The sequence below is a fragment of the Triturus cristatus genome, chromosome 9, assembly GCF_964204655.1.
Source record: "Triturus cristatus chromosome 9, aTriCri1.1, whole genome shotgun sequence".
Classification (NCBI taxonomy): domain Eukaryota; kingdom Metazoa; phylum Chordata; class Amphibia; order Caudata; family Salamandridae; genus Triturus; species Triturus cristatus.
Genome location: NC_140592.1, coordinates 82,880,078 through 82,901,539, shown reverse-complemented (window position 1 = coordinate 82,901,539; position 21,462 = coordinate 82,880,078). Strand labels below are relative to the sequence as shown.

The 21,462-nt window shown below is 46.9% G+C and overlaps 1 protein-coding gene across 1 annotated transcript in view; it reads left to right on the top strand.

The window, feature by feature from the left end:
- Positions 1 to 15,174, top strand: part of IFT122 (intraflagellar transport 122) — a 453,095-nt gene extending 437,921 nt beyond the window's left edge. The window contains exons 28-29 of the mRNA XM_085624471.1: positions 3,639 to 3,803; positions 14,425 to 15,174. Of these exons, the coding sequence (XP_085480597.1) occupies positions 3,639 to 3,803; positions 14,425 to 14,514 (255 nt within the window). The 3' untranslated portion in view covers positions 14,515 to 15,174. The remainder of the gene's footprint in view (positions 1 to 3,638; positions 3,804 to 14,424) is intronic.
- Positions 15,175 to 21,462: the final 6,288 nt, after the last annotated feature.

Sequence of the window (21,462 nt, the reverse complement as noted above, 5' to 3'; positions counted from 1 at the left end):
AGGCGTTGCAGCTTCGTCATGGCTGCCGCCGCTTCCGCATGACCCTCTGCTCAACCAAGGGTGCCCCTTGCCATCCGCTGCCAAAGCACCCCCAGGGTCGGTGTCAGTGGGCCCCCAGCTCCGCAGAAATAGCGTTATTTAGCAGCGGCCCGCCGGAGCACTCCGAGCGCGCGCCCTACTGCATTGCCAGCAAGACCACACCCCCAGTTTCTCCCTTTTAAGGGATATGCCAGGGGCTTGGCATATAGACAGCATCACACCCCAGTCTGCGCTAAGGTAGGAGGCAGGATCAGCCAATTATGTAGGAGTGGCAACATATCACATCTAACAAATGGATTTTATAGATTTATCAGTGGGGCTACGCCCTGCTATAACTGTTTGACCGCCACCCCACCTGCCACTTACACAGAAAACGTTTCAGAGAGCCATCAGTTTGTCTTATGACAGGAAGTGCAGGCTCTTTTGGTCAAATAAGCTATTTGGTACCTGGCCTCGGAAGTGGGACTGGGTTTTATTCCCGCTACTTCCTTGTACCGAAGAAAGAAAGAGGCATCCAGGCTAGAACTTCACCTTCTTGGCACTTTCCTAAGCAAAGAAAAATTGGAGATGCTTCCCTGGTCCAGGTTCTGCCTGCCCTGGATCCCGTAGACTGGATTGTAGCATTGGACCTGCAGGACGCTTATTTTCACACCCCCATTCTGCAGGCCCACCGGCTCTACAGATGGGTCAAGGTAAGCCACAACCATTTTTAGTGTGCTGTACTCCCTTTCAGACTCACCAGTGCCCTGCTGTTGTTCACGAAGGTAATAGCAGTGGTCGCTGCCCATCTGTGGATTTTGGAGGCTCCAGTCTTCCCCTGCCTTAATGAGTGGCTGTTGAAGGCGGGCCACAGTCTGTCGCTATGCACCTCCAGGCGCCAGCGAACCTCTTCACTTTTGCCGAAGTCACAACTGACTCCTTTGAGGTTTTACCTTTGTCTGAGCCATCTTGGATATGGTGCGCTTTCAAGCCTTTCCTCTAACAATTCCAGAAGAATCAGGCTACAGTCCTGATGTTTCAGCCACTTGGACGATGACTCGGAGTCTTCTTGGCCTACTAGACTCATGCCCCTTGCTCGCCAACCATGCCAGATGGTACATGTAAGGTTTCCAGTGGGATCTGCAACCTCAGTACGCCCAACACTAGGTAAACCTGTTTGGATTCCATCCAAGTGTTGGAGAAGATTGAAAAAGATCTGAAGTGGTCTCAGCTGGACTGCATTTAGACCAGTGGCAGACCTGACGTCCTGCCCCACCCAGAGTTGGCAGAGGTGTTGAACGTGTTACTGCTAGGGTGGGGGAGGTGATCCGGGAGAGGAGGAGATCAAAGGACCCTGGTCTTCGGAAGAGACCCGCCTGCACATCAGCGTGCTGGCATTGCTGACAATTTACCTTCCTGCCAACCATCAAAGGAAGACTGATGCAGGTTCTCATGGACAACACCACCGCCATGTCGTACTGCAACAAGCAGGTCAGGGTAGGGTCAGGGTCCTGTGCCAGGAAGCACCACACCGCTGGAAGTGGCTGGATCATCCGGGCATTTAGCTGGTTGTACATCACCTGGTGGTATCTTTAAACCCTCATGGCGGAGGAAATTAGCCAACAATGCCTAGCAGATCATGCATGACAGTTACACCCGTAGATGGTGAAGGGCGTCTTCAAACAATGGGGAGAACCCTGTTGTGATCTTTTCTCTACTTCAAGAATGCACATGGTCTACATTTTGGCATGTTAAGGTTCTCCCTTAAAGATGCATTCCACATTGAATAGAACTTGGGACTCCTCTACACCTTTCTACCTCTGCCTCTCGTGCCCCGAGCTCTCGAGGATCAGGATTAGGCCAGGAGAGTGTGATACCAGAGTTACAGCGCTTGATCATCAATCCTCTAATCAGGCTGTCACTTTTGGAGGATCTTTGGTGACAGCAGCAGGGCAGGGTCTTGCACATAGGCGTTCCTTAACTGCTCCTCCAGACATGGAGATTGAGCTTCAGCAGATAATCTCTTTTGGCTTCCCTCCCAGAGTTGTTGATGTTATCCTAGCAGCCAGGTGCCCTTCTGCGAAATTTGTGTTTGCAGGTCACTGGGATAAATTTGTGGCGTGGTGTGGTGCCCTCCAGACAAACCATTGCAGGTCAAGCTGTCAGATGTATTGTTTGTTTTATCTTTGGCACAGCAAGGTCTTACTCTGGGCACTGTTAGAGGTTGCTTGTCAGCCTTTTCAGCCTTTTTACGTTTACCTGGCAAGCCATCCTTATTCAAATCACCTGTTGTGATACGTTTTTTAAAAGGTTTGCAACATATGTTTCCACCAAAGCCCTTTGCAATGCCATGGTGGGACATAAATTTGTCGCTCACTTTCCTCATGTGTACCCCTTTTGAGCCAATGCACAGTTGTCCATTGTGCCTCCTCACCTTGAAACTGTCTTTCTAGTTGTGATAGCATTGGCACACCACTTCAGGCCCTTTTGGTCCAGCTTCTTTATACCACTTTTTTCCAGACAAGCCAGTGTGATGCACTCGAGCAGTGTTACTACCAAAGGTGGTGAACCTTTTCATGCCAGACAGGCTTCTTCCGACCTTCTTTGTGCCGCCTGATCCCTTGAAAGAGAAATAGAGACTCCATTGCTCGTATCCCAGAAGTGCATTGAGCCTTTACTTTATTGCATGTCTTTCAGGTTGCTTCATTGCAATCGATGCACGTGGTCATGAAACACTTCTGCCTTCACAGCAAGAGCCTAAGGGAAGGGCATTTTGCCCGTTATTTCCTGCAGAAGTTTTTGATCTAAGGCATTCCACAAACCCACCACCTTGAAGGTACTGCTTTGGTATCTGTACACACGGTGAGAAATCTGTGATTAGAAGTTTAAATCAGAAGAACAAGTTACTTACCTTCGATAACGTTCTTTTGGGTGGATTACTCACTGCCTTCCCACCTTTGCGTTTACGAAATGGCCTCTTTCCATCTAAAAAGGTCCTGTACTCTGGGTCTCTCAATTCGCTTATAGGCTCTGCATCGTAGGGCGTGGACCGAATTATGAGAAGAAACTGACGTTGGTGCACATGGTAGGTAGGTTCTTATATGCAGCTCAGGGTGTCACTTCCGAAGTAAAACAGAGCAGTCATGAAATTCCATGATTCCAGCTACTGGCAAGCAGGAGCACTGCTTTTTGAGTTTTCCGGATCCAACCTGGCACCTGGGGATATTCACAAAGGGTGGTATCTGGGGTTCGACAGAGTATCAGTGAGAAAAAGCGTTATCGAAGGTAAGTAACTTGTACATCTTGAGGCAGTGGAGAAAGAACTGATGAAACTGCAACTTAATTATTGTAAAAGAATGTGGTTTGCAAAATTCAGTAGAGGAAAGTAAAGTGAAATGTGCATATAGCCGCTAAGAACTGATGATTCTTGGTTAGTTTATAGATTAATTACACAATAAAGAGTGCTTTACAATAAAACAGGGTGCAACCATACTATGAAGTTGGACATGGCTGTGTCGAATGTAGCATTTTTTTCAGCAATTAAACGATGTACTAGATCCTTAAGCCATGAAAGAATTTATTAATCTGATTTTGCTTAATTTCACCTGTACTTTATGTAGCAAGGGGGCTCGGAGTTTGTGCCCGTGGTGGTGAATCGCAGCGTTCTCCGGACAATGAGCAGGAGGGATGTGATGATTAAACGCTGGCCAAAGCCCTTGCAGTGGCAGTACTACCGTTCGCTGCTCCCAGATGTCTCCATCACCATGTGCCTCTCCTGTTTTCAGGTAAGACTCCCCCTTGAGAAGAGGAAGTGGTGTTAACAGGTTACCTAGAATGAGACCTTTGTAAAGGTAACACAAGTGTTACCTTGAAGAAAGGTGAACAGATTTAGGTCTTTGGTAATATATGTTTAAATTGTTATTTATCAGGTCAATTTAAAACCTGTATCCCGTTCCGAATTGACGCCACGTCTAGACACAAGATTGATCATGGACGTTATCCCAGGGATGGCCCTCGGGGTGGGCCCCCCTCTCCCAACCCTCCATCACCCCCTGCTGAGGGTAACCTGTACTTCTCACTGACACAAAAAGGTGGATTTTCTTTCAAAGGAAATAAACCACCCAGAAAGCAGGGAAGACCTAAGCAGTCGGAGAAGATTTGGATATGTTCTCATGGAATAAGAAAAGGGTCTTTTTCCCTATCCATCCACAACAGTGGGTCGAGTAAGACTGGTGTAGAAACTCTTTGTACGGTGTTACCTAAAAGGAAATCCCCCCACCCCCTGTTCTTGACATGCCCTTCCTTGGACACTTATTTGGCAAATATGTAGATGCCTTGCAAAGCATTAAAAAAGATCGATACAACATGTTCTCTAGGAGTCCTGCTGTGCAGACTTGTTCCTTCCACATCCTTTCATGGTTCCAGACATGCAAAGGAGGCCACAACCAATATGGCGGACAAGATCTCCAGTACTTCCCTTCAACATAGTCTGGTTATGGTCAAGGCTACTGTTCAGGCAAGGGCAAAGGCCGTAAAAGTTACCAAAAATGAGTGAGAAAATGAGGGGCACCTCTCAATCTCACTCCCTAGATTCCACAAATTGAGCCTGAGTTGTCATTGGTACCTTCTGTCTAAACAGGGCATTGCCCACTGAATGTCGGCCTGCATCACTTTATTCCACAGAAAAGCTAAGAGTTCACTTCAGGTAGTGTATGGGTGCACTCCACATGAAGCATGGCACCAGCTGCTGCCCAGTACCTCCATCTCAATCAGCAATTGTTTGCTACCACATCCACCTCATTTGAAACAACCCAAACCTCTGCCAGTGAGGTGGAAATGCTGGGGTCTCTGCTTCCTACCATAGCTCAGATTTTGTAGCACGAAGAATACACAAAATAAGTAGTGAGCTTCTGACAGGGGAGGAGGGATGGTCACATGCTCATTTTAACACGGTTTACTGCTATTTAAAGTTACCAGGGATTTCTAGCCTGAGCATAGGAAATGATTCAAGCATGTGAATCTATAAATGATACCGAAGCTGAAGAACTTAAGTTACAGGAAGTAACTTCTTTCTTCTTCCTCACTCCTCGAATACCATGTTTATTGTTATGTTCTAATCAATAATACTGCATATTCAAGGGACTGCAGACATCTGTCATCTACATTCTGGCAACCATATTACAGGTTGTTTTTTATTTTTTTATTTCTGTTGGTTTTTGGATTGCACAGACCAAACTGTACTGCCCTGGAAATATACTGTTAGCAGTGGGTAATATTGGGCCTGGGAGCCAACAGTGATTACTGGGCATTACTTGGATTCTGATGCACTGAATAGGTTTAGTCAAGGCTCCCTTTGTACATTTGAATCTCCAGGTGTAGCAAAGGTGAGCAATCAAGGCTTACGCACAGGAGAGATCAGGGTATGTAAGCCCTGACAGTATGCCACAAATCAATGCACGCGATAAATGTCAATGCTCTATCGGAGACACATCTACAAACAGAATGTGTTTCTTTACTCTTGGAAATATGAGACAGTTGAACGGATGATCAAACCAATAAACCCATAGGTTTTTATAACCTTACTTGGTCAATATAAACCCCAAAATAGTTTTCCAGTTTTCTACTAAAATACCCTGTAACCATTTACCTTGTAGTTTACTTCAGTTATCCTATGATCAGGGGGTTGGTTGATATTGAAAACGCTGAAGGGATCTCAGTATTTGTTTTTAATTATTATTTTTTTACAGAGTTTTATATAGCGCAAACTTGACCCTAATCGGGTATCAGAGCGCTTTACATAGCACCAGTTGCATTACATGAGGACACATTCATTTTTGTTAGGCACGGGGAGATTAAGTGATTTGCCCAGAATCACAGGATGTTCAGCGTCATTGCCGAGACTCGGACCCATTTCCCCAGAATCGAGGTCGATCGCCCTATCCGTTAGGCCAACTCCTCTCCCCAGTATTCCTATTCCTAGTGCCTCAGTGGTACTCACCAGGTAATGAATTTAAAGGTCAGACTGTACTTGCCACAGATATATCTTGGTCTCTATGATCATCCTTTCCTATCTACTTTGGCAGAGGGATTGCAGCAGGATGGGTCCCTACTGTAGTGTTCTTAAATACTACAAACCTACAATCCACCATTCATACTGGAATTGGGAACCCAACCAAACAGTGGCTGGCCAAGGAGCTGCTTCACAGCAGTTTAAATGAGGCTGTCTGTACCCCAACGCTGGTTTGCTCTAGGCAGTTGGCGGAGCTCAAGGTTGTTCAGGGGTGTCATTGGGGTGAGACAAACTAGACACAGACAAGCTTAATGGTGCAAGGAGTCTGGGTAGCACCAAAGGTTGCCACTCAGGGGTGTTTACACAACTTCAAACATGTCCGGTTACAACTAGGATTTTACTGTATCAAAGAAACCCAGAGTGCAGGGGGCACCTTTTAAACAAGGAAGCATCCAACAGGAATGGGGTTGCCGTAGTTTAGAGTTTGGTAACATCAGACAGTTCGAACAGCTTGAGCTTGGGAACTGCAGGTCGTAAATGGGTGGTTCAATTAGTCCTGGTTAAACATAACCAGGCTTGCTTCATAGACAACACCACAATGGTGTTTCGCTCTAGGGAGGAAACCGGTGCTAGTGGTATGCCAGATATTTCATGAAGGCTTAATTGGATGCCAAAGAACGTAGGCATGCTACAGAAGGGAGCATGATAACACTATCCCCTAGATAGCTTCCTCACCAATATTGAGTCACAAGCCCAGGTGCACAATGGTGTTCAGGGAGCAGGTTCAAGGAAGCAACACAGGAGTGGAGTGCATGAGGCAAACATTGCCCTCTGGACTTCTGTTCAGTCCTTAGTCTTCACGTGATGTTGATGGTCCTGCTGTTTGGTTGTCAATTCAGGTCGGATGGACTGCTGGTCATTGTTGCTCCTCAGCAGGCCGTGTCTTTAAGTTGCCACTCATGACAAGTTTTTAGCCAGCTGCCCTTTAATCTAGTTTCTCTTTATCAGGGTAGCTTTTCTCCTTGTCTTCTAAGCATGGGCAGTATCCGTGGCCTTGGCCACTGCTCATAGGCTTCCTTCTACAACATGTACTGTACCTGGTTGCTGCATTAATTCTGCAGTATACTGTCAGATTAACTTAGTTGTTTGAATCGCACACTGCTTATATATTATTGTCTTTTAAACACAACCGCCAACCCTACTCCACAGTATTATTCCTACCCCTGTGCATTATTGAGTCTTAACAAACACTGTATTAAATGTTGATTCTCTTCCAGGGGATCCTCATCAATAGTCATAAGCACTGAATATTCCCGCCCATGTGCGGGGACCCCGGAAATAATAAAATTATATATGTAAAAAACATACATATATACAGCTCTGTATATGTATAAACATATATCATTTTTTCCAAGCAAATGCAGCTCCCATAAAAGGCTAGGCAATGTAAATATACACATCCAATAACACACATATATCTATATATATATATAAAGGTATAACAATACACCCAAATCTCTTTTTTTTTTTTTTTTTTTTAATGAGGTAAACACTCATGAGAAAGCAAAAAAATAAAGAGAACAAACTGTGGAAAAACACAGATGTATAACACATTGCCAGCCTGCAGGCTGCATTGCAATACAATACCATAGAGACTAAAAAGCCCTGTACAGGTAAAAACTGGCACCGTGCCTTTAAGGCAGCCCTGACTTCCATATCCCATCATGCCTCAGGGGTGACAGTTAGGTCAGTTGTTCTTTCCGGCTCCTTCAGTCAGGACCCTGGAATTCAGCTCTCTTCTTTTTTGACTCTTTAGTCAAGAATTATAACAACTTTAAGATTTTTTTGGACTTCTTCTTACAATTTCTGTGAGGAAGTCAGTATCCTGTGTTTTTCTGACTGATTTTTCAACCATTTTGTCAGAAAAATGCCTTCTTTATTTGTTCCATGCCCATCTTGTGGAAAAAAGAAGGCTGCGTCAGACACACATGAGGTGTGTATCATCTGTCTGCCGGACTCTCACTCTCCAGCAACATGTCGTCATTGTGAAGACCTTTCCAAAAGGACTTTAAAGGAGAGGGAGAGGATTAGGCTGTATGGCCTAGCAGAACGGTCGACGTCGAAGCAGTTGGTCCCTGTTTGCTCTCCATCGACGTCGGGCTCGGCGTCGAAGACTCCAGCGGCGGGATCGTCGCTGAGAGGTGAGGAGTCAAGGGGAAGTCATGCTGCAAAGAGAAAATCGACGTCGACTTTATATTCAGCGTCGAAGAGGATGCGTTCGACGTCGACGGCGTCTAAAAGCTCGGCGTCGAGGACTCGGCGCCATAGTTCAACGTCGAAGAAGCATCTGTCGACGTCGAGAGAAGATCGATCGACGTCTGCACAGAGATATCGTTCGTCGTCGAAAGAAAGACATCGTTCGACGTCGAGGTCGGCGAGACATCATTCGACGTCGCGAGAAGAACGTAGACGATCTCCACAGTCGACGTCGAGACCAAGATCGCCGTCAAGATCAAGATCGCCGTCGAGGAAACATCGTTCGATGGCGAGGAGGCTTTCGACGTCGTCGGAGCTTTCGACGTCGAGACAGAAGTCTCCGTCAGGAGTGACGTCGAGGCAGACGCCTCCGTCAGGGCCGACGTCGAGGCAGGAGCCTCCGTCGGAGTCGACGTCGAGGCAGGAGCCTCCGTCGGAGTCGACGTCGAGGCAGAGGCCTCCGTCGGAGTCGACGTCGAGGCAGAGGCCTCCGTCGGAGTCGACGTCGAGGCAGGTGCCTCCGTCCTCACAGGTCTCCAAAGCTTTGGTGAGGTACATGAAGCCTCCGTCGAAGGTAATCTCGACGTCGAGACAGGAAGCTCGGAGCCTCGAAGATTCGAGTCAAAGATCTCCGGTGATAGGCTTATCACCGTCGAGGCAGCCCTCTGTTGAGGGTACGCAGGAGGTTTCACATATTCGCCTCACAATTCGACCAGTCTCAAGGCGAAAATCTCCTCATAGACTGATATATACAGCTCCGGAGTCACCGCGTATCATTTCTATCTCGCCTTCAGGATCAGAGGGCTCAGGTTCAAGGTCAGCATCACTAGAGCCTGTACATCAATCTCCAGTTCCTGCAAGAGAAAGTTCGCAGGAGGAGGACAATGCTGTGCCTCAAAGTCCCGTAAGGGAGATGCCTCAGGACCCTGCTATGACAGACACAATAAAGGCATCGCTAACAAGAATAAGGGGCGTGGTATTCCCAGCGACACCGATCAGACCAAGATCTCGAGAAAGAGAATCCCGAAGTCACTCTCGAGCACCAAGAAGGCGATCCAGGTCTGCCTCCCTCAGAAGAGAGTCGACCAGATCAGAGAGAAGGCGCCGTAGGACCCCTTCTACCTCCCCTTCTTCCAGATCATCCAAAAGGGATTATTCACCGACACTCTCGGAGACGCCACCCTCTCGGGTATCTCCGGTAGATGACATTTCTACATTTCAAGAAGTGTTGTGTAGAGGAGCTACAAAATTAAGTATCCCTATGCCGGTTCAGGAGACCACCACATCCATAATTTTTGAAACTCTTCATGAGCGCACAGTGACACGCCCGTTGTTGCCATTAGTCCCCGGTTTGCTACAACCGGTTATGGATATCTTTCTCACGCCAGCAACCACCAAAACGGCGCCGGCGAGAATTCTAAAAAAGTACCGTCCAGCTCCGGAGGATCCGCTATTCCTTAAAACAGATCCTCCACCGGACTCTGTCATCACCGCCGCTGCCAGAAAGACGCATGCAGTAGCTGGCTCTTCAACGGTGCCACCAGATAAGGACAGTAAAACGCAAGACTCCTGGGGGAGGAAAGTTTGCGGCTCAGCATCCTCAAGCTTGAAGGTGGCAAGTGCCTCGGCGCTTCTGGGGCGCTATGATAGGTCACTATGGGACTCTCTTCAGAGGTTCGTTGAAAAAGTTCCATCAGAGGACAGACGGGACTTTGAAGAGATTTTGCATGAGGGGAGTCTGGTTTCTAACCAGATCATAAGTGCAGCGGCGGATGGGGCAACACTGGCAGCGCATGAATATGCACATGGAGTCACAGCCAGAAGATCATCCTGGCTTAGATTGACGGCCCTGAAACCGGAAGCGCAGGCAAGAATTTTAAATCTGCCTTTCTCCGGTAGTTCTCTTTTTGGGTCCCATGCAGACGAGGAAATGGCCCGTATGAAAGCAGAGCTGGAGACCATGAAAGCAGTTGGGCTTGAAAAGAGGAAAGAGTTTCGACGCCGCAAGGGAAATGACAGGCGCAATTACCAACAGAGGGTTCAAACCCCTCATTGGCAAAAGAACCAGGACCAGCAAGGTCAAAAGAAACAGCAATACCAGTCCCGCAAGCCATCCAGGGGACGAGGTAACAACAGGCAGTCTAATGCTGGAAACAAAGCACCGGGGAAGCAATGAGAAACCGCTTCCTCCGATGCTGTCCACCGCTCCGGTGGGAGGAAGTGTTGCGCATCATCTTCCAGAGTGGCAGACAATAACAAAGGACAAGTGGGTACTCAATATACTGCGTCATGGGTACTCGCTTCGTTTCAGAAGTCACCCCCCATCGATTCCTCCTGTCAAGTCATCCCAGCATCTAAAGCAGCTCAGAGAAGAGGTAGCGACGCTACTACTCAAATCTGCAATAGAGAAAGTGCCCATAAACCAGAGAGGAAAGGGAGTTTACTCCAGATATTTTCTCATCCAAAAGAGGAGTGTGAAGGCGGAGTTCAGACCCATTTTAGACCTACGGATACTGAACAAGCACATAAGAAAGGAAAAATTTCGCATGCTGGCGCTCCACCAAATATATCCTCTTCTCCGGATGGGCGATTGGATGTGTTCACTGGACCTTCAGGATGCATATTTCCATATTCCCATCCTAAGGAATCATCGAAAATTTCTCAGGTTTGTGGTAGGCAACGCTCACTATCAGTTCAAAGTCCTCCCATTTGGCCTGAAGTCAGCTCCTCGAGTATTCACAAAATGCGTGGCAGTAGTAGCGGCTGCTCTGAGGCGCGCAGGAGTCTTCGTCTATCCCTACCTAGACGACTGGCTAATAAAGGGCTCATCGCCACAGAATGTGCGGACACAGCTGTCGCTATGCCTGAACTTATGTCGCAGGTTGGGTCTCAGAGTGAATGTCAAAAAGTCCAATTTTTCACCAACGCAGAGAATACACTACCTGGGTGCAACTATAGACTCCGTAGTAGGAAAAGTGTTTCCTTCGGAGGAAAGACAGTCATCCATTATGCTAAAAGGCAGACAGATTATGACCAGCAATCTGTCGTCGGCAAGGCAAATCTCATCTCTGCTAGGGGCCATGGCATCCTGCATCTTCCTAGTGCCCAATGCCAGGCTAAGGATGCGTCCTCTCCAGCAAGATCTCGAGGACAAATGGGATCAAAGGAACTCTCTGTGGGAAGAAAAGGTTTGCCTCTCCTCTGCAGCCAAACAGTCAATCAAGTGGTGGCTGAAGCCAAGGAATCTGCAAGTGGGGATTCTTTTCCATCAAGAGCCCCCAACTCAGACCTTAATCACCGACGCATCCCTTCAGGGATGGGGTGCGCATTTTGGGACTCTGCAAACTCAAGGACGGTGGTCCAGCAGCGAACAGTTGTACCACATCAACATGCTGGAGCTCAGGGCGGTCCACCTAGCCCTCAAAGCGTTCCTACCTGCGATAACGACGAGTACCATTCTAGTACAGACGGACAATACCACCACAATGTACTACCTGAACAAGCAGGGGGGTACTCGATCCAGAACGCTCTCGCTGGAAGCTCAGTCCCTGTGGCACTGGATCCTAGCAAGGAACATCTCATTGAAAGCGGTGCACCTACCAGGAGAACTCAACGTGCAAGCAGACTTGCTCAGTCGGCATTTTCAAGAGCCAGAGGACTGGGTAATCAACGACGAAGTGTTAGAAGACATCTTCGGGGAATGGGGGCGCCCGCAAGTGGACCTCTTCGCGGACGAGCAAAACACAAAATGCCGAGGCTTCGCCTCAAGATACCATCGACCAGGATCCCTAGGGAATGCCCTTTTGATCAATTGGTCAATGACATTTGTGTACGCTTTTCCGCCTCTCCCACTAATTCCCAAAGTGGTGACCAAGCTACAGAATTCATCTGCCAAGATGATACTCATAGCACCGGACTGGCCGAGGCAGTGGTGGTACACGGATCTCCTACACATGTCGATCCGCCCCCACAAGCGGCTGCCGTGCAGACCGGACTTGTTATCCAAGATGCAGGGGAAGATTTACCATCCCAGCCTTCCCTCGCTGAGCTTAACAGCATGGCTCCTGAAGTCCTCCAGTATGGCCATCTGAACCTCCCTCGAGAGTGTATGTCCATACTGAAGGAAGCCAGGAGGCCTTCTACAAGACACTCCTACTTCTGTAAGTGGAAAAGATTTTATATATGGTGTGCTCAGCATCATTATGATCCCACTAAATGCCAGGAGGATGTAATTTTGCCCTATCTTCTACATTTAGCAAGGGCAGGGTTGAAATTTTCATCCATAAAGGTTCACCTAGCAGCCATAACAGCATACAGGCGTTCGCCTTCACAGCAGTCATTTTTTAAAGTGCAGGTAGTGAAGGATTTCTTGCAAGGGCTCAAGAAAGTCTATCCCCCTGTTAGACCTCCCTCTCCTTCCTGGGAGCTAAACTTGGTTCTGTCAAAACTCATGGGTTCGCCTTTTGAGCCTATTCATAAGGCTACCCTACAGCACCTCACATGGAAGACAGCATTTTTAATAGCCATCACTTCAGCACGGAGGGTCAGTGAGATACAGGCCCTCTGTTCTAAAGAACCCTACACTGTTTTTCATCTAAATAGGGTGGTGATGAGAACTCACCCTTCGTTCCTACCCAAGGTGGTATCGGAGTTTCATGTAAACCAAGCCATCTCCTTACCAACCTTTTTTCCCAACCCCTCCTCTCCGGCAGAGAGGGCGTTGCATTCTCTAGATGTCAGAAGGGTCCTGAAATTCTACCTAGATAGGACTAAGAATATCAGGAAATCTGACCAATTGTTTGTGAACTATGGGATTGTCCGTATGGGCTTTGCTGCATCCAAACGTTCCATTGCTAGGTGGATTGTTTCTAGTATTACTTTGGCCTACCAACTGGCTCAGAAACCATTGGGGGCGCGCCCTAAAGCGCATTCGACAAGAGGAAAAGCGGCTACCGCGGCTTTTCTCAATAATGTCCCACTCTCCGAGATCTGCAAGGCAGCCACTTGGAGATCTGTCCACACTTTTACCAGGCATTATTGTCTGGATTCGGACACCAGGGCAGACACTCAAGTAGGACAAGCCTCCTTGAGGAATCTGTTCCAAACATAATCATTTTCATGATTCTTTTTCTCCATGGGTGATACAACCTTAGTTTCATTTGCCTGCTGGTGGAAGGGGAGCTTGCTACTCTATTCAGTGCTTATGACTATTGATGAGGATCCCCTGGAAGAGAAGGGTAAGTTACTTACCTGTAATTCTAGTTCTCTTCCAGGGGTATCCTCATCAAAGTCATAAGCAACCCACCCACCTCCCCAGGCAAATGAGAAGAGGTGTATTATTCATTATGGAAAAGGTATATCTTTGTGTTTAGGACTACGGTCCCGCAAAGAACAACTGACCTAACTGTCACCCCTGAGGCATGATGGGATATGGAAGTCAGGGCTGCCTTAAAGGCACGGTGCCAGTTTTTACCTGTACAGGGCTTTTTAGTCTCTATGGTATTGTATTGCAATGCAGCCTGCAGGCTGGCAATGTGTTATACATCTGTGTTTTTCCACAGTTTGTTCTCTTTATTTTTTTGCTTTCTCATGAGTGTTTACCTCATTAAAAAAAAAAAAAAAAAAAAGAGATTTGGGTGTATTGTTATACCTTTATATATATATATAGATATATGTGTGTTATTGGATGTGTATATTTACATTGCCTAGCCTTTTATGGGAGCTGCATTTGCTTGGAAAAAATGATATATGTTTATACATATACAGAGCTGTATATATGTATGTTTTTTACATATATAATTTTATTATTTCCGGGGTCCCCGCACATGGGCGGGAATATTCAGTGCTTATGACTTTGATGAGGATACCCCTGGAAGAGAACTAGAATTACAGGTAAGTAACTTACCCCTACAAACCATACACAAAATGTCTTCTTTTAGTGGTTGCAGACTTGCCTTTCTTCCCATTCAGGAAAGCTTCACTTACTTACCCACTACTGTTTTGATGTTGCTGTTCTCAGGAACGCCTTTACATGCTTGTGTAGTGCCACATATGAGCGAGTGGTACCACCAGATGTGATTTCAGGTACCAGAGACCATCTTGTGAATTCTATTAAATGTGTGAACTCCTCTTTCTTACAGATGTTCCACACTGAGGATTACGAGCTCTTGGTGCTGCAGCACAACTGCTGTCCTTATTGCCGGAGGCCTATTGATGAGTCTAACCCATGAAAAAGCAAAGTTATCAAAGCATTTATCCCAACGGTGCCAATATTGGCATCATGTCATTCTTTGGAAGACTTCCTGGCAAATACATTGGCTTCCCCATTGCACTGGTTGGCATGGTGTTCAACTTACCTTGGCAGAACGAGAAGACAAAGAATTTCACACCGCGCAACACATGATCTACAAGTGCCAAGTCCTTTCTGGCTGTGTCACAGCACAGGGATAGTGTTGGTGCACTCCAAGTCAGCACGTTTTAGGGTGCTCATGTGTAAAATGTGACGTTACAGACACAAAAAGACATTGAGAGATGGCTGGTTCCACAGGGTGGATGTTACACCATACAATCAGGATGCCTCCAACTGTTTTCCTTAGGAGGTAAAAGGGAAGGTAATTTAGGGAAATTTGTTTCATTTTTAATACGAATTATAATTCAAAGACCTGTATTTATATTATTTTCTTATTGTGTATATTTATATGAAAAAACAGGACCAAAATGTGATTGTACATATATTTTGAAATACATTTCTTATGCAATGAAATTTCGGAGTTGTACTTTATAACCTGTCAGCATTTTGCCGATCAATTATTAATGTGCAAATGGAAGTCTGTTTTTCAACAGAGTGAAGCACTGCAGAAATCCTTTATTAAACACTATTTATATGTGAACGTGTGTGTTTATTACTCCGAAGGGCTGAATTGAATGTGGTACTGGTAATGTAGCACTGAGCATCCTGGGAAATGTGCTTACTGTAGCAATTGAAGGCTGATCCAGGAGGGTTACCGGGCTATGCTGGAAACTGGTAGTGTGGATGATACGTGTCGGCTACCTGGGCACTGTTTAGGGCCAGGCCCAGGAGAAACGGACAAGCCACTAGGAAGAGACCAGAGGACAACACTGTCAGGAGCCGCTTGTTTGTTTAGAGTCCTGGTCCCCTTGAGGACACTTCCTTCAAGATGTAAGCAATTCATATTTTGGTCTGCAGCACCAGGTACACCAACCAAATCTACTGTGAGTAATAGAATAAAAACACTTGCAAGTTTGCAGCTAGTAGTCCTGGACCTGCATGGGTGAAGCTCATATGGGGCTCCGCTCATTGCTTGTGGAGTGGAAGTGAGTTGAGTCGAATGACGCCACCTACCAGCGTGTAGGAGCACTGCTTTTGAGTTTTATGGATCCAATCTAGTGCCTGGGTATATTCACAAAGTGGCAAGGTAAAGAATCTGCTGTTAGAGTATCCAGCAGAAAGAGTGTTACCTAAGGTAAATAACTTGTTCCTGTCAAAAAAAGCTAAGAAGCTGCCATCTTTGCAGTTGCCATTGTTGTGTCGTCAGCTGAGCTTTTGCTGATAACATATTTGCTCCAATGTCTTCCTTATCGTCTGCGGTGAAACAGACAATGTTATTTTAATCAGCAGCCCCCTCATCTTCAAGTATGCAAGTAAAGACCATCACATTGGTTCATTCATCAGTTCGTTCATGCAGTAACGGCAGCAATGCTGTGCTCTCCTTCAAACGAGGCATCATTTCTTGCATTGACTACAACCTGTCATTCAGTTCCACCACCTGCTCTCTCATTGATGGCCCAAGAATTCTAGGTTCCGACTCTCCCATCAGTTACTCCCTTGGTTGTTCCATGGTTGCTACAGTTTCATTTCTATCTGTCTATTTCTCCGATTTCATCTACAGTTCCGCTGCAGATACTGATGGTTGCACCAATCACATTTGCTGTTCAACCCACTGAAAACGTTGTTCAGTATTCATCTTCTGGAGTGGAGCATGAAGTATAAATGACAACCAGAAGCCTTCAAGAATTTCCTCTACATTCTGAGTTAGAAGTATTTTTCAGTGATTATTTTGAAGATGGTTGCACAAAGATCAAGGGCAGGTGACCTCTACACCTGGAGTATTGCATAGAAAATACATAAATATAGGTTTAGATGATAATGAAGAAGAGGGTTCATTGTAATAAGTTGCTGAGAGAGCCACCTCTTTTTCCTCACGCTAGAGGACACCGGCATTATAATGCTCCACATATCCTGAGGTTTATGTACCTCTGAGATGCTTGCAATGCTGCAGAGGTTGGTTTAAGATGTTGATCAAAGACTTCCAAGCGCTTCAGGAGAAGTTGCCTCTTTACATGTGCCTCCAGGTTCAACTCATCAGCCTCTGGCTTTGGAGGTGGAATAGCTTTTGTCTGGTCTAATTAAAAACAGCGAGTCAAGCTATAGCAATTGCCACCTATCGTCTCCTCTGCCACCAAACCCATCTGCAAGTCCGGGTGTGGATCTGGAGGTCAAACTTAAAAATGAGGATGTTAATGATCGGGAGATGAAGGCTCCCAGGATGACCTTAGTGATGATGATGTCAGTCAAGGGAAATCACAGGAGAAGGATGAGTTTGTGTCCATCTGCAGCCAAAGTTTCAGGCACTTGATCATCTGCCTTGAGGAGTAGGTATGGGCAAGTAGAAAGTCAAACTTGGAGACGAGGCAACCTTTTCTTATCACAAGTCTGTAAAAGGAGGTAGCGCAAGGAAACATTCTCACAAGAATGGAAAGAGGCATAGGTCTGAGGAATCTCATCTCGAAGTGTCTGTTCCCAAAAGCTGGCTATCTTCAGCGTCCAGGTTTGTCAGTTTACCCTTACCTGGACGAATGGCTAATAAATGATCCATCTTTTATCCAGGCATTCAAGAAATCTGAAAACACAGTATCTCTGCTGTTGCTTTTAGGATTGGCTCTGAATGTAAGGAAATAATGTCTTCTTCCACACTGGGACTTTGTTTACTTTGGGACGAGGGTCTTCACCAATGAATAGAAGGTCTTTCTCCGTGGAAATAAGTTACAAACTTATTCAGGTGGCTTCTCACATTCAAGTTCAGAAAATGAATGCTTTACTATGTTGCATGTCCTTATGTATTCTGCTCATTTCACAGTGCCCTCTGTGGATGTGACCTATCTAGGAGCAACTCTGTATCCAGCGGTCAAGATGGAGCAGTTTGGGACGACAATCAAGGTTACACGTCTGATGAAAAGATTGCATCAGTAATTGCTGGATGAAGAAAATATAAACTCTGATAGATATTTCTTACCACAGTATCCTCAGAATATCTGTATTGAAAGGTGCTGAAAGACTGAAACTAATGGCAATGTGTCAAGGTGGTGTTTATGTGCGACTCTGACTGGTCACTTCTAGGGTGGTAGGAACCAACGCGGAATTGCTCAGTGCCACCTAATGGTGCTTGGAAGCACTGCTATTTAAAATCTCAGAAGGGGCATGGGCAAAAAGGGTGTCGGATACATAATCCAGTAAATTCCACCACAGACCTCCCATTATTCACTGAATTTCAGCACAACCACTCTCTGGGATTCACATCTAAGGTGGAGTAAAGCAGAGGATGCACAAGATTGGCCATGGGCCCTTATTGTTCAAATGTGCTATCAAGCTAAATTCCTCATTTAAGCTGTGCAATGCTGAAGCAGCCACTTTGCGGGGCTTTGCCTGACCCTGAATAGGAAGAGAACTATCGGACTGCCTCCCGTCCCCGGTTTGTATCCTGCTGCTGTGGCAGTGAGATGCAGCCTGAGGAGATTTCTCTGGTTGCAGTGACTGCAGAGGATTCAAGCTAGTCTGGCTGATGAGGGATAATACCCCAAAACCGATACCAGGATGCTTGTTTCCGATCCAGGGAGGACCTGGCTTGGCACTTTGGGCTGGACTGTTCGCATAAAGAACAGGGTCAAGGCTGATTTGCATATGGCTGGGTCTCTAATGGGGTGGCATAGCGAGCAAAAGAATGAATGGATTTAACCCAGATCTCTTGACTGGGGGTGAATGTATGAATTATTCAGCATTCCGTCCATCATTGGTTTGTGATGCAGAGGATCCGGGGTCTCCAGAGAGGTGGCCTGGAGCCTGGGACCCTCGTTTGGTGCTTCTGGCCATCATTTGTTTGCGTTGCACTTTTCACCTTAAGTGGGATGGGTATGCCCAGACGTGGGACCCTTGCTCACTGTGCCATTGAATTTAAGCTAGCCTGGCTGATGAGGGGTAATACCCCCAAACTGGACCCAGGATGGTTGTTTCTGGTCCAGGGAGGACCTGGCCTGGTATTTCGGGCTGGACTGTTCCCATGAGGCACAGGGTCAAGGCTGATTTGCATATGGCTGGGTCTAAACTGGGGTGGCATGGTGATCAAAAGAACAATGTATTTAACCCAGATTTCTTGACTGGGGATGCATGTATGATTTATTCAGCAATCCGTCCATCATTCGTTTGTGATGCAGAGGATCCGGGGTCTCCAGAGAGGTGGCCTGGAGCCTGGGACCCTCGTTTGGTGCTTGCGTGGCCTGTTACGTGCCTAATGGCAGCCTTATGGTCCAGGCCTAAGGAAGATTCCAGCTGAGCCGCAAATCAGAGAGGTCGGGCCGTGCTTGCTTTCTGGTCCCTAGTCGAATCCCGGAGTTAGGGCGTGAGCCTTGATTTAAGACAGGGCTGTGGTCGCAGAGGACCCTACATCGATGAAAAAGTGACCCGGTTCCTGAGGTCCTTATGGGGCCTTCGGAGGGCCTATCATGGGGCCAAGGAGTGGATTTGCTGTGGCAGACCCCTGACCAGAGCGTAGAGGTGAGGACCGCTTTACTTAAATGAGGAGCCAGCGGGATCCTGGAGAGGCCTGCTGTTGTGTCTGTGGGCTCCAGCATAGCGCTAGGAAACCCTGGGTGTGCAGCGCCTGCTACAAGACGGACCTACAGGATTGCTATATCCAGCCTTGCCTACTACCACAAATTTCCATAGGAGTGGGACCCACCGTTGAGAGCTTTGGATTCCAGATTCTCCTTGGTGATGGGCCCGGGACTCCTGTGCTTGTGCAGGGTACATGTTGGGAGTTTGTCCTGGCCCTTACCCCCACCCGGCCAGTTTGAGACAAGGTTATCTGACCTCTGTGACTGGGGGCTCCACAGTCACTACTTTACCCAACCTTTTTTGAGAATTTTGTGCCCATTATTGGTTTGAACGCCCCTGAACGCTGCCATCCTTGTATTGCTATTTGCACCCCGGCCCTCACACCACCCCATGGAGACATTGGGGAACCGCATCTTACATGGGGGCCCAGACTCAATAAGAAACGGATGCAGTGATTACGAATGCTGTGGGACTCCTAAAAATGACTGGGTTCATGCCTGGGATACCTTGTTAATGGTGTGCTGCGATTACTCTTTTCCGCTCATGTGGGGCCGTGACTGCTCGAGCTGTTCTGCTGTATTGAAGATGAACTTCAGAGCAGTGACAAGTGGGTGGTCGCCCTCCACCTTATCTCTGCTTTAAACTGGAGAGAATATATGCTCCCGCCTTCCTGAAGCAATGGACGGGGGTCAACCTTGGTGGGGAAAGGGGGTCACCAGCGAGCACAAATTAGTTACACATACTCCATCACAATGTGGAACATTAAGGAAATGCACACCCCAGACGAACAATGTAAGATTCAGTCCTACCTTAGACTTGAGTAAAAAATGGGTAAGATCGGTTTTCACCATTATTTACTCTGCATACGTCAGAGGGGCGCTAATATGGCTTAAAGCTGGGACCCTGTTCGCAGTACAGTCAATGGTCATTGCCCATGAGGGCAGATTCATCCTACTTGAAGGTCATTTAGATGGCACCCCAATCGTTATTGTTAGTATCTATACCCCAAACGTAAATCAGCAGAACTTCCTCCAGCAGCGCTCTAGGCGAAATGGATACTCAGGGGAGACGTTAATAGTGTTGTAGATGTTGTACTGTACATGTCCTACCCAACACACCCCTCTGCACTAATTTTTCAGAATGCATGACCTCTTTCTTGTAGCTATAACAATGGTCCCTCAAAGATTTATGGTGACACCATAACCTGAATGTCAGACTCTGCTCGTTGTATTCTCCTGTGCACAACTTCTACATGCTGTAGGTTAGAATTGTATGCTCAGCCACACTTGGTCCATTGATAACCTCTCCTGAGAAAAAGAAGCAGTGCTAATGGAGCAATTGAGAGTCTTAGACTGTACAGCTTATACGGCCTGAGCTCATCTGGATAGGGACATGTCCGGGCAATTACTTGCATGGATAGTGAATAAAGAAAGCAGGCTGACATCCATAACCTCCCTTCGAGACAGGAGTGGAGACCTTGTATACTCCCATCAGGCTCTTCATAAGTTCTTCTACAAGTATCATTGCAGCAGTGGCATAGGAAGGGGGTGCGGTGGGTGCCAACACTGTTTTAAACACATTTTTACCATTTTGTCAAGCCGGGGGTGACAAGAAATTTTCCGCATCTGGTACCACTTGACCTTGCTATGCCACTGCACTGCAATCTCTGTGGATCTAGGCCAAAGCATTCTCAGACAATGACAGCAGCCTTCCTGGAGGGGTTGACTCTGCCTAAGGTCCCTCCAATATTAAGATATGAAATTGATGCCCCTATAACAGTTCAGGACATTAGAGGGGCTATAACTGACCCTGCATGTGGGAAATCCTCCAGCACTGAGGAGCTCCTGAATGACTTGTATACAACCTATACAAGCTCATTTGCCCCCAAGTTAGCCCAGATGTATGAGGCAGCGATATTGGAGAAAAGAGTGCCTTCAACCCTTCACGATGCCTCCTTGGTCTCGATCCTAAAATCAGTGCAGGGCCTTAAGGAACTGGCCCGTTATAGGCCAATAGCCATACTAAACTCCCAACTTTAAGAACCTTAGTAAAAGTTTGCTGACCCTATGCATTGAGCATTCTCTCACTTTAGTCACACAGATCAGTGTGGTTTTCTTTTGGAGAGAAACACTGGCTGCGGGTAGAGGGGTCTAGGCAGGAATGTCCCTACTTCCCTCTCCTCTTCGCATGGAACCACTGGCTGTGCGTATGTGGCTGGCAAGAGAGGCTTGGTGGATTCCATGACACGACAGGACGCATGCGATATTGT